The 16,114-nt window shown below is 40.2% G+C and overlaps 1 protein-coding gene across 3 annotated transcripts; it reads right to left on the bottom strand.

The window, feature by feature from the left end:
* Positions 1-989: 989 nt before the first annotated feature.
* On the bottom strand, positions 990-16,050 carry CDK11A (cyclin dependent kinase 11A). 3 transcript variants are annotated; one of them, XM_035344348.1, is made up of 20 exons: positions 15,889-16,049; positions 15,655-15,787; positions 14,873-14,988; positions 14,404-14,528; positions 13,665-13,803; positions 13,012-13,142; positions 11,759-11,881; positions 10,483-10,578; positions 10,244-10,375; positions 9,418-9,483; positions 8,641-8,816; positions 8,152-8,242; positions 6,003-6,124; positions 5,557-5,662; positions 4,839-4,960; positions 4,570-4,677; positions 3,952-4,068; positions 3,519-3,667; positions 2,414-2,603; positions 990-1,412 (listed from the first exon to the last, which is right to left on the bottom strand). In XM_035344348.1, the coding sequence occupies exons 2-20, from the start codon at positions 15,763-15,765 to the stop codon at positions 1,320-1,322; spliced, it is 2,313 nt and encodes a 770-aa protein (XP_035200239.1). In that variant the 5' UTR covers positions 15,766-15,787; positions 15,889-16,049; the 3' UTR covers positions 990-1,319. The 3 variants fall into 3 exon arrangements, with proteins under 3 accessions (XP_035200239.1, XP_035200240.1, XP_035200241.1); XM_035344349.1 differs by having other exon boundaries at positions 8,641-8,810; XM_035344350.1 differs by lacking the exon at positions 11,759-11,881 and having other exon boundaries at positions 15,889-16,050.
* Positions 16,051-16,114: the final 64 nt, after the last annotated feature.

Below are 16,114 nucleotides of genomic sequence, written 5' to 3'. Positions count from 1 at the left end.
GCTTTTGGTGGGTTCCTGATCATCACTCGTACCCGCATAGACAAGTCTTGCTGAAATCACGTGTCGTTACCAAACCAGTGGAAAACCCTTTTCTGCTTAGTACTAGGCAATCAGTGAAGAGACAACAGTTCTCCATTTAGCCACACAAAAAACGGTTTTGTAATTTTACCACAATTTTAGTAATCCAAATTTTTAAGGTCCAAATCCTTCATCCCGTAAAAAAAATGAACAAACAAACCAAAAGAAAACCAAAACCTCTGAAGATACACTGGAATGCTCATCACTTGAGCCTATTGACTGGACCGTTGCCCAGTTCTGACTGCATGAATACCCCAGTATTTTCCAAATCTTCCTGTCCCAGAAAAGGATGACAGCATTATCAATTACAGACTCAGAAGGCTGTGAGCTTCCAACATAATTCCTCTGGACATTTCCCTTATGAGAAAGGACTGGAATATGGCATTATTCAATCAGCAAAATGAACAGTTATTATTTCTATGGAAAAAGGACATATTTAAAAAGAACTTTTTATAGAAAATAAAGTTTCAAGTCTCCATATTAAATCTTTTTGATTTATAAAACAATATAGTACTTCTTTTGCACCAGTGCCATCATAAATACATGTATACAACACATCGAACAGCGGTCAGCCCAGCAGTGTACTCCAAAACGTCAACGCGTATCGAGCCCAGCCTGGCCCAGCCCTCTCCAAGCTACACAACAGGAGAGAAGATGCATAAGCAGGATGATTTCTTGCCCAAACAACTGCACTCAGACACATAAAGCTTACTTAAAAAAATAAAAAATAAAAATAAAAGTTGTTTCCCTGGGCTGATCATAGACTGCAATAATGTCAGCACAGACTGGGGGAGGGAGAAGATTAAAAAATAAAAAATAAAAAAAAAAATCCCGTTTCCGCTCTAAAAGACTTAATGCCACTAACAACCAAGTTTGCTGCATGTGAAGAAATGAAATCCTTCACACTGATAAACAATTAAAAATGTATTTTAATTCTACAAATTTACAAGGAAAAAAAAAAAAGGAAGAAAAAAAAAAACAAAAAACAGGAACTGTTCCAGGATTGTACTTCAAGTTTTCCTTTGTCAAATTCTGTAATGATCCTTGGCTTGTCACGTTAATTCCAGTCCTCCAGTGGAATGCAGCACTTATACTCCACACCCAGCAAGAGCCTTTGAAACCGTGATGACATTTCCCCTGTGAAAAACATCTGCTCTCCCTAACGGGAAGAACAGAACCGGGGCACTTAGAAATCCACTCACATGAATGGTTCTCTTTTTTTTTTCCCCTGCTTTCTGAGTTTAAAACTTGAGGCTGAAACCAGGTCCTGCAGCAGATGCTCCTTGATTTGTGGTGGTCAGATGAAAACCTGTGTCTTTCAGATCATCATCACCCTGTGAAAAACACACACAATTCATTTATCAGTGAGCGTCCGCATGTGCATTCATCTCTCCAACACAAAAATCAAGCTTTTTTTAAAAAAAATAATTAAATAAAAAAATGAAGTATCTTTAAGAGAAGAGCAATAAATATTTGATTTGGTGGCTAAGCTCAATCCAGAGCACTATTTGTGTTCTTTAAAGATTGCTATTTCTAAAGTTGTCTCTAAAGGCATCTCAAGAACCTGCTCCCAGCCCGTGCACCTTCTTTTAATGGCACATCTTAAAGGTTAAAAAAGTCGTGAACACACAACATGTAAGTCAGCGTATCCAGCACCTGATGAAACACACTCTGCACACCCTCCCACATCAATTTTTATACCCTCAAACCCAAGGCTACACTAACTTTTAGGCTACTTCATCCGTTACAAGGCACAGTAACAGCACAGTGCCATTTCATCTATGCTGAGACATGGAATTGGTATTAAGAAGTCAATAATTACGGCACATGAGATTGGAACGTGCCATGAAGGGCATCTTCATCATTCAGCTTTTTTTCAAAATGGGCAGCACAATTCCCACGAATAGAAAGAACACCAGCTTTGCATTCTGCAGATTCTTTTCCAAATACTGGAAAAGGAGAAGGTTGGGATTTTTCTTCCTCAATTCGCAGCTCTGAAAGCTTATTCACAAGTATAATACAATGTACACCTTCAAAACAAAAAATGTTCTGCCCTGTGATAAAACAAGGTGTAATTTCTTTCTCAGACTATGTATTGACATGATTCTGTGAATCCAACAGAAATTTGATCTGCTCTTGGAAAAGGAGCAGAGCAAAAGCTGGGCTTTCATGCTGTCCTTGTCAGGCAAGTACAGGTGAGCCTGAGAATTCCAGGCCCCGACAAGCCAATGGAACGCAGTCCACGTGCACTTTTCCCACATCAGGATGAGGACATCTGTCAGCCCATGGCAGGAAGGACAGCAGAAAATGCCAGCTGCTGACGTGCCGTGCTTACCAACTGGCTGTATCCAAGGCCTCCCTCAGGCGGCCGGGGGCTAGTGCCACGTTTCACCCTTTGCTGTTCGCTTTTTGCTGGCCAGGTTGGAAACATGGAGGGGTCAATCGGAAGGGGAGTCTCTCGGAAATACTCGTGCTTCAAACCATCTTCGGCAGTGATTCTTCTGGCTGGGTAGTATGTCAAAAAACTGAAAAGGATTTAAAAAGACAATGAAGTAGGGAAGAAGGGAGTCAGGCAGAAAGAAGAAAAACTTAAGCCCAAGAAATTCTTCAGAAATGCATTTTAGAATTTTCCACTTTCTAACAAAGAATTCTATTAACAAGCATGATTGCTTATCAGTGGACTAACACAGAGAGCTGATTTTAAAAGCATGCTTCCCACATGAACCTGTAATTAATGGAACTCCATACCAAAAGGAGCCTTTGCTAGGGAGCTGTTTAGGTAAGTGTCAATCACTGAGACACCGCACTACTACGGGGAGTCAGACACAGCTCAAAAGGGATCCAAGATGGTTCAGCTGAAATATTTACAGGCTGCTTTGCTTTTTAGAGAAGACAACTGAGATTACATAGATACACCACATAATTGTACAGCTCATGGTTGACTATTTTAAACATTTCGCAGTGCAGAAACGTGTGTTACTGTACTGTTCGTCCTACCAGCCTTTGGCCCTGACTAAGCTTTGTACATGGAATGGGTTCCACTGCCTTCTGTAAACTTTTTTTTTCTTCCTTTTTTCAACTGTAATTTAACAAGATCCACCAGCAGACTGCAAAAGACTCCATAGGCTGACACACCACAAAATTAAAAATAACATTAATGAGCTAGAACTACTACTAAAACATTTTTCTATTCTTCTAGGACATAGGTGTCCAAGAATAATCTTGCACTGAGGTTTAACAGCTGCTGTTAAAGAGCATGGTGCACTGAACAAAGCTGTTGTGAGTGAGGAATAGCACTGCAAAGGATGTCACAGACCTTTCAGCATGTTTTGACAAGATGTTAAATGCATGGAAATACCATACTTCACTACAAGTCATTTTCCACAACTACTGTACAAGCGAAAACATTTTCCAAGGATACTCCAGAAGCTAGCACTTACTTGTTCATCAGATCAAAGCCCTGATCAGAGAGGAGTGCTCCAAATCTCTTGCGCAGATTGTTATAGGGATATTCTGTGAATGTCATCTTCTTTACTGCTGGCAGCTCGTTGTAACCAGGCCAAATTTTTTCGCTTGGAGTACCCAGATCCTATAGATTAAAATATCTTCTTAATAAACTCATTGTAGAGTGCAACCCTTCTGCTTATTCATCATGCAGTTACAGGAGTTGATAAATATCCAGAGAAAACAGATAAAATACAAAACATAACCCTAGCCTAGCACTGGTACTGTAAACAAAAACCCAAAGCAGCGAGCCTTTTATTAAGGCCGAATCTCTGTCAAAGAGCTACAAGCACTTTCATTTTCCTACTGCTCTACTATAGCTGCCTCTATAACCAGTCAGTTAGAATCCAAAGGTGTTAAAAGCGTTACCTTAAAGACTTTGTTAATCTGGTCGATTTCTGACTTCCCTGGAAACAATGGTTTCTGAGTTAACAACTCTCCAAATATACACCCTACAGACCACATGTCTATCGCTGTTGAATATTCCTGAAAAGAAAGAAGGTACCTTATAAAATCAGTCAAATTTTAAAAAAAGGAAAGAAGAATCTGCTCTGACCAGAATATGTACGGTCATCCCAATGCCCAAGACACCGGCCTCAGCTGTATTTATTCAAAAAGTCAAAGTCACTGTGAATTCAGAGTAATACCCAGAAACACACACATATACAAAAATACATCACGATGAAGCGTGAAGGTTGCCACAATGCTTCACTCAAACGGCATCACAGCTAGCACAGTGTTCTAAACTCGCCCTGTGTTTCACAGAGATCCTTACCCCTTATGTTCCCACAACAGCAAGCTCAGGTTACGGGCACAAAGCTTGATCTCCATGATAGATCTTTTCTCTTAGATATAGCTTTTTCTTCTTTCACAAAAACATCTTTGACAGATAGCACAGGGCTTCTTTATACTTTGTTCATGAATTATAAAATAAAGTTAGTCAAAAAGGCATTCCCCTAGCTCCCAGAAGAATAAAGAGACACAAACCTTGGCTCCAAGCAGCAGCTCTGGAGCCCTGTACCAAAGCGTCACAACCACTGGTGTGTAAGGCTTCAGTGGAGATCCATATTCTCGAGCTAGTCCAAAATCTCCAACCTGAATGGAAAGGGAACCCCACGCAGAAGTCATTTTCCACCCGAGGAAAGAATTCTTGTTATATCAAAACATTCTGTCCAGCTCTTAACATAGCGACAACGCGGTGTAATTCTGCAGTACGAGATTTTTGTAAGTGTGGTTACACTTCATGAAATTCTTACTTTTAGAATGCCTGAATGACTGAGCAACAGGTTGGAAGTTTTCAGGTCTCGGTGAAGTATCCAGTTGTCGTGAAGATGCTTGACTCCTCGTAGTAACTGAATCATCAAGGTTTTCACTTCACCTAAAGGGAAAAGAAGCCAAATAGATTTAAAAGACGAAATCTGTCTACATTTTTTCAGTTTGCTTGGAGAAAAGAGGGAGGAGGGGAAGGGATGTCAAGTTAAAAGCACACCATCGATTGTACCATAAAAATGAACAAAAACAATTAAACCCAAAGAGCTGCCAGTACAGCAAAATGAATTTGGGTAGCTGGAATGCATCCAAGTAATGCTCAGAAATTAATGCTTCTCAACAAAGTGGCCAAAAATAAAACCGAGTGTTCGCTTCCAGTCTAGCACAGAGGAAACTCCCTCTTAATTTCACATCTGAACCTCAGTTTCACCCTCAGCATGCGAACTGGATTCATCAGCCAAACGTCTCTCTGAATACCAGCACTGCCAGCCCACCTCCCTGTCTTATCTGCTGTCAGTGGAATCAGATCAGACAGAGAAAAAGCAGTGAGATCTCTATTCCGAAGAAGGCTCAGAGGACATTCCAAGGCAATGTATGTCATCGTACAAGCTAGCGCCCTGATGTCAGTACAGCCCCAAGACAAGGGGGTGTTTCGAGGTCAGTTTTTCGGTTTTGACAATTAAAGGAGACTCTGGCAAACAGTACCTGGTAGAAATGGTTGTTTCATTGTTTCCATCAGGCTCTTGAGATCATGTTCTACATAGTTCATTACAATATAGATTTTATCCATATTACTACCTACAACGATTTCCTAAAACACAAAAACAAACGATCAAAACAAGGACACACTATTAAAAACAGCATGCAAAAATGGATTTTAGAAATTTACTTGGCAAGAGGACAAACACAACGTGCCATGGGTAAAATCCACAGAAAACCTGTATTAGATTCCCAAGACAACAGCTTATTTTTGCAAAATGACAGGTTTTGTATAGACAAATACAACCTGTTTAGTTTTACGGGTACTATAAAACTGCTTATATGAGCAAGCTCTGCTACGAATGCCAACGTTTTTATCAGGCATGTTAAAAACCAAGAGGCAACATTTCAAGAACAAAAATCCTTTTGAAATAGAAGGTTTCTGGACTTACTCTGACAGTGACAATATTTAGATGCTGTGCTTTCAGAATAGTATTTATTTCTCTAAGAGATGTAATGGGGAAGCCTTCCTTTTCCTTCTCCATTTTCAGTCGCTTCAGCGCCACGATTTCATCTGCAAGAAAAACAGAATTATTAACTGCAGACTCCCCATCATATAGCTAAAAAAAATCGTGTTAAGAGGTCCCCCAGTGTTCTTTTACTACTTTAATGCATTTGAATGTACACTGTTACAGAGGACATTGTATTGAACTTACCAACAGTCGGTCTGGCATTAGCAGTGTAAAAACAAAACAAAACAAACAAAAAACTGCCAAATTTAAGGAAAAATAAGAAAACACGGAATATCAATCCAAAATTTACTTCATGAATTTTAGCATATTCTAACATAACTCATCCCAAAAGAGATTAAAAGGAAAAGCTTATTCAACTCTAAATCCTCAGACTTCAGATGAGGTGATCAAAATGCCTCAAATACAGTTGATGTCTCTTTTAAGACCCAACTCAAAACATTACCAACGTGAACAATTTATTTAAATCTCCTTTTGCATGATATTGTAGAAAATAATGGCTATGTCAGCCTCTGAGCCAACGCCTCAAGACAGATAAGGAAAAGAAGGAGCTGATGGCAGATATCCAGTAGATGAGTGAAGTCAGAGAAACCATGCCGGCTGTACACTCCCATTCCCCAAAAGGAGACCAAAAGGTCATATTATTCTAAAATAAACAGAGAAACTGAGATATCCAGAATTTAACTGTCACCAAAATCACAGTTTGTCAGTTGGAACCTGAGAATAACAATTTCTAAGTCTGCTCTAGAACGCAATTATTTTCACAAGCTCTCTTCGCCATCTGCCACCTCTATTGAAAATTGCAGATATTTAATTTATTGTGCTAAGCTCTCTTTGAAAATGACCAGCTTGCAAGACAGTAACATATCACTAGTGATGGCAACACTACAGGGAAAAAATAGAGGTCAGAGCCAAAAGAACAGATTGTATCTTACATTATCTTTTCCCAGGGAAAAAGAAAAGCTGCACTAATATCACAGTTGACGTTAAAGCATTCAAGCAAATATTTCTTTCACTTGAGAAATCAGCATGGAAGAGGAACACAGAAATGACCTGATAGTTGACTCTTGCACCATCCATAGGAAATGCAATGATTTCCTCCAGACGCTTGCCATTACAAACCAGGTAAGAAAAAAGATTTTGAATTTTAAAACTATAAATCCACTTGTGTATGGAAATTTCTTTCTACAACAAAATACTGCAGTATATACTCACAGTACGCAGAACACTGCATTTGTGAATTCTCTCATCAGTGGCTGTGTTTAGCGTGACACCTAGTGGCACACTTACTTAAATTCAACCAACCAATCAATCCATTAACTAGCTAAAGCAAATCACAGACCAGAAATAATTGCCTAATGGGCCAGAAACTGAAATCATATTAACTGGTTTTAGCGTCCAATAAAGAAATTACTTCTGAACTCAAATAGCTGCTAGCAAAACCCATATGTCAAAGTCCACGTCCTCTTAAATGCACTGATTAGCCTCGAAAAAGGAAGCATTTTAAACATTTTGTTCCTCAATGTAGATGCAGAACCATAATTTGCATATCACTGCAGCTTTAAATTTATATATGGGACGCAAGTAGAAATCAGCTAAAAGAAAAATTAACTTTCTATAGTTTTCCCCTTTCTTAGGGAGGAAGACTGGTACAAAAGAATATCCATTTTGTGCTTAAAAAGCCATCTGCAAGGCAAGATACCCGAACTGTATTTCTCACTCTACTGCAGACCCCCCTTTCTATACTTCTTGGTCAGTTATTGTGAAGGTTGTTTGAATTTATAAAGCTCCGCTGGCAGACAACAGAAGAGTCTACAGAAATGCCAAACACACTAGATGCAACTTGTGTGTAGTTCTTACACATGACAGCGCTGATTCCGTATTTTCAAGAATAGGTAAATAAGCAAGTTTTCAACTTACAGGTCCCAAAATTCATACCAATCCCTACAGATGACAATAGCTGTTGAAGTAACGCAGATCTTGATTGAAATGTTCTTACATTAGATGATATTTATGACACAATGCTTAGCTAATACCATGAAGATAGTAACTGGAGACTGTTTATACTAACCAGTTTTTTTGTCTTTTGCTCTGTACACCACACCGTATGTTCCCTCTTCAATCCTGTTCAAACACTGAAATTCTTCCACACTACGACATCCCTGAGAAAAGAGAGAGGCAACATTTACTTCTGAAGTGTCTGCAGGAGTGTTGTGTTTCTGTTTTAAGAAGACATAAGTTAAACTCATGCAACTTCACAGAAATAGTTAAAATTTACCAAGAGAATTGAACAATACGGTTAGTATTAATCAAAGGCATTATACTCTTATCTCTACATAAAAGTCACCTCACTTTTGCTCCATGTATCTCTTTTACTCGTCAAGGCAGTAATATTCCACAGAGAAACGTGTATTTTGTGATGTTGAGTCAGCAAGACATATTCTGCCCGTGAACTATCTCATGCATAAATGCTACTGCAAATGTTTATCACGTTAGTGAAGCAGCTCCTGAAATCTACTTGTGTATGCCGTGCTCAAGCACCCTGTAAGAGATTCTCTACCTGAAGTGCGGGAAGGTACTTAGGAAGCTCTTGTTTCAGTTCAATGGGGGAAGAGGCTGGGGAGTCGGGAATATAGTCTCCTTCTGTCATCGCGTTGGACTGGGGGGTCCCCTCCCCTACTTCCTCTTCTTCCACTTCACTTCCAGATGAATCTCGATCAAACCTCGACTCTGTAACTTCAAAAGTCAGAATCAGTCGTGGAAAGAGGGAGTCATTTGGAACAATTAAGTTCAGCTTTAGACAAATAATGGAAGTGAAATGCTTATCATTGTAAGACAGCGAAGGTATGCAACTTATGTTGGCGGAATACTGAAGATCAATGAGAAGAAGCCAAATTTCTCCTGTTTGCAGAGAGATGATGCTTTCAAGCATCCCAGTTTACAGTCACGTACATACAATTTCCTGAGTTAAACACGGCACATCAAAAAAATAAATCTTTAACAGAACGCAAGAAAAAAAGTGATCAACTATCTCTCATTCAGATTGCAAAGGTGTTTTGATGAGAGGCCAGGACAAGAGACCCAAAATGAAAAAGAAGGAAATTGTAGCTCATTAGATTAGGATCTGATTTCCTCTAAACCTAGACCTTGGTTCAGATTTCAAGGAATTTCTGATTCTGACATGAGAATGGCCTTAAAACGCAAAATACACAATGCCTTAGAATGATGGTAAAACTGCAACAAACAGATTTAAAGTATTTTAAAATATTTTTAGAAACAGATTTAGCAGCAAAAATTGAGACAACCATTTCTTTATACATCAGTATTTGCATTGTACCAACTGGGATGTGGTTTCCATTCTCCCGTTCCTCCTCTTCACTCATTTCTTCTTCGCTCACCTCTTCTGCAAGAGAGAACCAAGTTCAACCAAATCAACTCAGCACTTCAGTAGTGATTGCGATGCAGATCACTGTTGAAATGCTTTTCTAATTTACTGTGCCTTTACTGCTATCTAGCTCATGACATCACACTTGCTGTTTCACTTAGGAAACAAATGCTTCCTCAAACTCAACAACTCAACATTAGGTGGGAGACTAATGAAGGTTTGCTTAGTAATTCTAATGGATTTAAATAAAAATATCCCGACAGTTTTTTAAAGAAAAATATTCAAAGTGGGCTGCTGTGCTTTTTCCTGTATTAATTAATGACAAGAATGGCTGTAAGACTTCTCTTACTAAACCTTTTTTTTATTACATTCATGTAGTTGTACTGTAATGAAAAAAAATCTGCTATTTGCAACTGAAGCAATTCAAAAATAACAGATCTATGTGTTTCACCATCCCCACGCAGAGTGCAGAATTGTTCTCTATAGACTGTCTGTTACCGTCCAATATAAACTTATTTAAACTGTTAGCATTACACCATTTAGGAAGTCACAAGCGGCTTTTGGTTTTCTTATCTGGCTTCTTAGACAAATAATTGGTATTACCTTTATATAAAACACTAAAATGTGACATGCTCTTTTTTCTTTTTAGCTATTTTGACCTGTGAGGTCTCAGCCTATCCTAGACTAAGAGAAAAAGAAAATATCCAACTAAAATACAGGATGGGAAACAAAGAAAAGCCATAACACACCGCACTGCGACCTGCTTTACATTACTCACCAGCTGACTGCTCAGACACTTCTTCAGAATTGCTTCCTGTCTCCTCCTCCTCCTCTTCTTCTTCTCCCTCTTCCTCAGATCCTTCACTGCTAGACTCTTCTTCCTCTTCTTCTGAGCCTGATCCAGACTCCGCTGAGGAACAGTAAAACAGGGAACTAAGTAGATACACTATCTAATAACTGTTTCCTCCAACAGACAACGGTGTGATTAATTGCATCTACTACGTTGCATTTGATTACCTGAGGAAGATTCTGCCGAGCTGGTTTTTCTCTCACTGTCACTGATATCTTGCAAGTCTGAAAGAGGATCTCTCTCTTCTGGTTTCTCTTCTTTCACTGGTGACACCACAGAAATCAAAAACAGGGTGCCAACTGAATTGCACTTCTACTTATAGGACTATGAGTACCCAGGTATCTAATTTACTTTCTCTGGCCATTAAATTGGTGCTGAATATTCATCCAATACTGAGCAACCAAAAAATTTCACATTCTCCTCAAAAGGCAGACAGCTTTTCTGAGCTGCAGTGGTGCACAATCAACAGCCACAAACGTGGAATGTTGACTTTTTTTTTTTAAACATGACATAGGCCTACACCCCTCTACGTCAGATATATCTTTACAAAAAAAATCAAGGCGTAACGTGATAACAAGCATGACCACGACACAGAGCCTCGTTAACATACGCACACAGTGCTTCCTGCGAGTGCTTACCCTTCTCCTGCAGTCCCTCAAGATCCCTATGAAAGGGCACTCACAAATAGATGTTGATCAATTAAACAGCAAGTTCGAAGGACTCGCTGCCTGCCTCTGCCTGGAATTCCAGCTGACTGCGCTGGGCATTCAGCTTACCTCAGATAGTTACACTGATTTTTACAGCTACACACATTAACAAAGCAGACACAGAGCGTTTCTTCTTTAAACGAAGACATCCTTTTTGTCAGTCGTGCAGTTTCTCTACTCACAGTTAGGACTGTCTACGTACCAGATTCTAGCTTAGAAAACAAAATTCACCATCTCACCAGAATGCTGCTTTAAGCACGTGTTTGCTTCTACAAGATGACAATATTGGTGATGCTTAAGCTGTATTGTTCCCTCTAAGGTTGCTTTTTAAGGTAGCTTCGTTCCTAACACCAAATCCAAGTGGAACTACTGCAAACAATCCCTTTTTAATCGGCAACAAAATTAAATTACAAAAGTAAAAAAAAAAAAAAAAATCAGCTGTCTTTCATCACTGAACAAAGTAACTCACTTTGAAACTTGTTTAATGACTGCCCCTACTACTGAGCAGGAAAGATTCACTCAGTTTGTCACTTACACAATTACCTGCAGAAAAGCATTGCTTTAGAAAACAGTGCATGTGCCATCCTTCTCCAGCACTCCAGAGTTATGCCACCAGGGCTGAAGTGGACATCACTTTTCATACAGCACACAAGGGATATATACTAAAAAACACACACTACCCCAGAACACCTCTCCTAGCCTCCAGGCAAAGACATTATGAGGTGGCAAATGCTACCTGGTTTCCTGCTCTCTCCTTGCTCAGGCTTGTCTCTTTGCTGTCGTAATGGACTGCGACTCCAGGGTCTCATTTTCACTTTGTCTCCATATTCTTCCCTCACTGTTCTATGGTGTGCAGAAACTAGTGAAAACAAAACCAAAGGAAGTTGTTAAATCTCCCTGCCCTAATTAAAAATCTTCTGTCTGCCCCAGCCACCTGCTTTGCACATTTTCCTTACAAAATCGTAATGGGGAAGGGTGGAAGTGGAACCTAACTGTATCTAGGAGAGCAAAGATACCTAAGAGAACAAGGATTAGGATTTACCTCGTGCACAATACAATATGGGTTTGGACTACTTACAGAAAGGTGCTGCCATACTTAGGCAACAGATGCAAATGCCCTCTATCCTACCCAGTAAACATCCCAAACCTGAGGCTTTAAAGCACGAGAAAGAAGTGGACAGACTAGGGGGATACACAGAAGAATGAAAACAGCTAAGGAGCCGACAGAACATTCAGAGCGATAAAAATGAAAGGCTAAGTACATCGAGGAAGACCTGCATAAATACCCAGCACAAAGGAGCTGTTCAGGATGAGTGGAACTAGAAAGAACAGCAATAAACATGACCTCTTCTACTCCTGAGCAATCTGTGTCACAGGAATGGGTTCAGGTTTTTACCTCTGTGAGCCAGGACAAACAGAGGTCATTTAAACAAAAACGATCTGAACTTCCAGAGCAAGTTATCCGATGCTAGGTGAGAGCTCACGGAGAAGTGAGTTTAAATTGATAAATTCTCAGATCTTCCCCACTTGACTCCTATTAGTCTTTTACGTAGCTGGACTACTTAGAAGATCTCTCCTCATCCCCTTACCATTTATTTTCCAAAAACTTTAACACACTTGATTCTGAGACTTTATTCTCTATCAGATTGGGTTAGACTCAGCCAAGGAGCTCAGAAGCCACTGCAGTCGTGACAGATACACACACATACACACACACAACGCACGTGACTACAGCATTACATAAACCTTGTTTCTATAGAAAACCAGAGACTTACTGACTACTCCATATGCCAGGACATCCGACATTGTTTCATTTCCCTTTGTACAACTTTAGAATTTTTTTTTCCAGACAGAGCCTCCACCCCACTTCCCACTTTGTTGTTGTTGTTGTTAATTCTGGCACTGACCTAAGCAAAAACTGCTTTCTACACCTCTGTTCCACCCCTGTGGCAGACTGAGCTCAAACAACATTTATACAGAGACAGTTACCTTCTCTTCTGGCTTCTCGTTCCTTACGTCTTTCTTCAGCTCGCCTCTCGCGCTCCTTTTGCTCCCTTTGTTCTTTCTGCTGCTCTCTGATTTTTCTCTCTCGCTCTCGCTCAAGTTGCTCCAGGCGATCCCTAGAAAAGAACTTTTGTTATTCTTTGTTACGTTACAATTCATTACAAATTCCACTTATGAAGTAAAGGTGAACTGTTTTCTTCAACCAGCTACAGGGCTGTTCAATTTCATTAGCAACACCACCACAGCAACGGAGCTTTTCAGCTGATCCTTTAAAAACAAAGACATCAGCTTGAAAACTCGTGAGCCTCTGCACCCTTACCAGGATTTAAAGCCAAAGCAAGGAAGTTCAGTCAATAAACCCTATTATGCCAAACTGGTTTGCTGTTTTCTTTGTTACAGTAGAACAGTGAAAATGACTTCACTTAGAAACATCTCCTGTAATAAAGTCACTTACAAAGGCAATCAAAGTCAAGAACCCATTTTAGAGAACACATTCACAGGAACATGGTACTGTCACCAGACCTTACCAGTTTTTGCTCTGAATTTGTGGGTCATTTCAGAGCAACGAAAGGTTAGAGATACTTTTAGAGGAGGAATCAGCTCATCTCTTTGTTAAGTCTGTCCAAGGATGGATGTACCTCTCCCTCCTGGAATGCTCCCTTGCCATTTCTCTCCGTTTCTGTCTTTCCCATTCACGTCGGGCCTTATCCTGCTCTTCTCTATGTCTCTTCCTACGCTCATGCTCCCGTTCTTTCTCTTTCACTCTGGCATGTTTCCCTAAACAAGCAAAAATTAATTTTGGAGTGTTACTATTCAAAACATTTAATGCTCCTGTTTTCAAAAAGTAAAGGTAGAAAGGATTACTTATGATAACCTATGTCTATGCTCTCTGTACTTTCCTTAATGGAAAAATCCTGATCTGAAAGGGCATTAAAAACTTAAAAGATTGTAAGATCTTGCACAAATGCATTGAAAACAACCCCAAAAAAAGGTTGTAACAGGAATACAGAGTGTATGTTTCTAGTACTCGTTAATACTGAAAGGATATTTGTCTCTTTACAGTCGGGTACAAATAGTTCATTGCCCTGACGCAGCGAAGCCAGAAAGAAGCGTAACAGACTTCAAAGAGCAAAAGCAGACTCTGGGTCCCTGACAAGAGTGGTTACTGTCCTCGCAAACACAAACATGCACCTGCTGTTCTTTGAAGGGCATTACACATAACCAAAAAAACGCAAATTTAACTTCCTTTATCTTATCCATCTGATATGTTTTCTCTGGTTTGTTAATTGTTGTTATTTACTCTCTTTATAGTGCCTGTTCAGCTCGAGCCCGGAAAGCTACAAGAAGCATCAGGCGAACATATTAATTAACACTCACCTTCTGCTGAGTGACTACGATGTCTACGCTTCTCTTTCCTCTTCTCATCTTTTCTATGATGGGTTTTTTCTTTCCGTGACATTTGCTGGGGGGGTTTTATAGCCAAGGAATCATCTTCTTCTCCTCTAAAACGTGACACAAATTAATAAGCTTGGAAGGTTACATGTGCTGCCTAAAACATTGTGTTATTTCCTCTTAATTTTAAAAACAGCATTTTTTTCCTACTTTATTAATTTATATTAATTTCTATAATTCCATGAATCAAAGCATTAACAGTAAATTAAAGAAAATCATAGTCACAGAGACAAAAAGTTAATCTATTCTTACACAGAAACTTTTAATACACAAGCAAACTCCTCAGAAAGCTATTTTTTTCCCATTAATATACTTTTAAACGCTCTCCTCAGTACTTCACCATTTCATTTCAGCAACATGTTCTAAGATGAGAACTCTGTTCTCTCACGGTTACCTATCTTCCATAGAGTCTTCCCTCCTGTAAGGTGAATTTCTGATCGTTATTTCCATGCGGTGATCCCTCAACTCCCCCTCTTCAAGAGAATCCCGCTTCGAATCCCTATCATCCGACTGCGAAACAAACACAAGAAAGGGGAAAAATAGAACGGAAGTAATTTGTGTGTCACAAAGAATAACAAAATAGGTCTCAACTCTTCCATTTTTGGAAGAAAAACATCCAGCCGTACAGCACGCTGACTTAGGAGAGGTTTTGTAGTGTCAGCAGCTAAATGCAGCTAGATTGCATTTATAACAGTTCACCCGTAATCGCAACATAATTAGACAAGATCAAACAACCACTAAGCAGTTATTTTAACTAGTGTTATTTTTTAACGCAAAGTTACTCCGTAGGAAGTTGCAGAAAGCCATGTAAAAGTTATTTGCGAACATTTAACTCCATTTGTGTATAAAACCTGTGAAAAGGCTTTTAGGTGAAGTGCCGCTGCTGTTTAATTGTTGTTGTTATTTAATTTTTCTAACAAACAACCCCAAAATGAAGAAATATATAATGATTATTAATATATGCTAGCGTTATATGTAATTACTGTATAAAAGAATGATATAAATCACACGTATAACATAAGAAATTAAATGGAATCATAGGGAAACGTTGGTTTCTGTCAAGCTTTGGCACGGGGGGGGCAGAGATCACACATGAAGCGTGTGTACGAGCCCGGAGGCCCCCCGGGATCACGGAGATCCCCCCGATCACAGAGGATCCCCTCCCCGTCAGCTTACGTTCTTCATGCGCTTTATCTCTGCCTTCTCCTCCTGCTCCTTCCTCCGCTTCTTCTCCTGCAGAATCTCATCTAAAGTTTTCACTTTCCAAGAATCCTTTTCATCACCCATTGGAGTTCAGAAGCCCAAACCCCTGGGAATAAAGCACAAAAACCCCGCTCCGTTACCGAGCCCCTCCGGCCCCGGCCGCCCCCCCCCTCCCCCCCAGGTCCCCTCAGCGCCCCCCCCGCTCACCGCCGCCGCTGCCGGGCCCCGGGACGAGCAGCGCCACGCGAGCGCGTCACTTCCGCCCGCCGCGGCCGGCTGATGACGTACCCGGGGAGGGGGAACACGGGAGCCGCGAGGGGCCGTGTGGAGAGGAGCCGGCGGCGCCATTTTGACACCAGGCTGGAAGGCAGCACCCATCGCTGGCTTCCCGCAGAGCTTCAGCCTTCGTGCTGCCAGCCTCAGCCTACTTAGC

The sequence above is a fragment of the Oxyura jamaicensis genome, chromosome 21 (genome assembly GCF_011077185.1).
Source record: "Oxyura jamaicensis isolate SHBP4307 breed ruddy duck chromosome 21, BPBGC_Ojam_1.0, whole genome shotgun sequence".
Taxonomy (NCBI): Eukaryota; Metazoa; Chordata; class Aves; order Anseriformes; family Anatidae; genus Oxyura; species Oxyura jamaicensis.
This window is presented reverse-complemented; position numbering and strand designations above follow the sequence as displayed.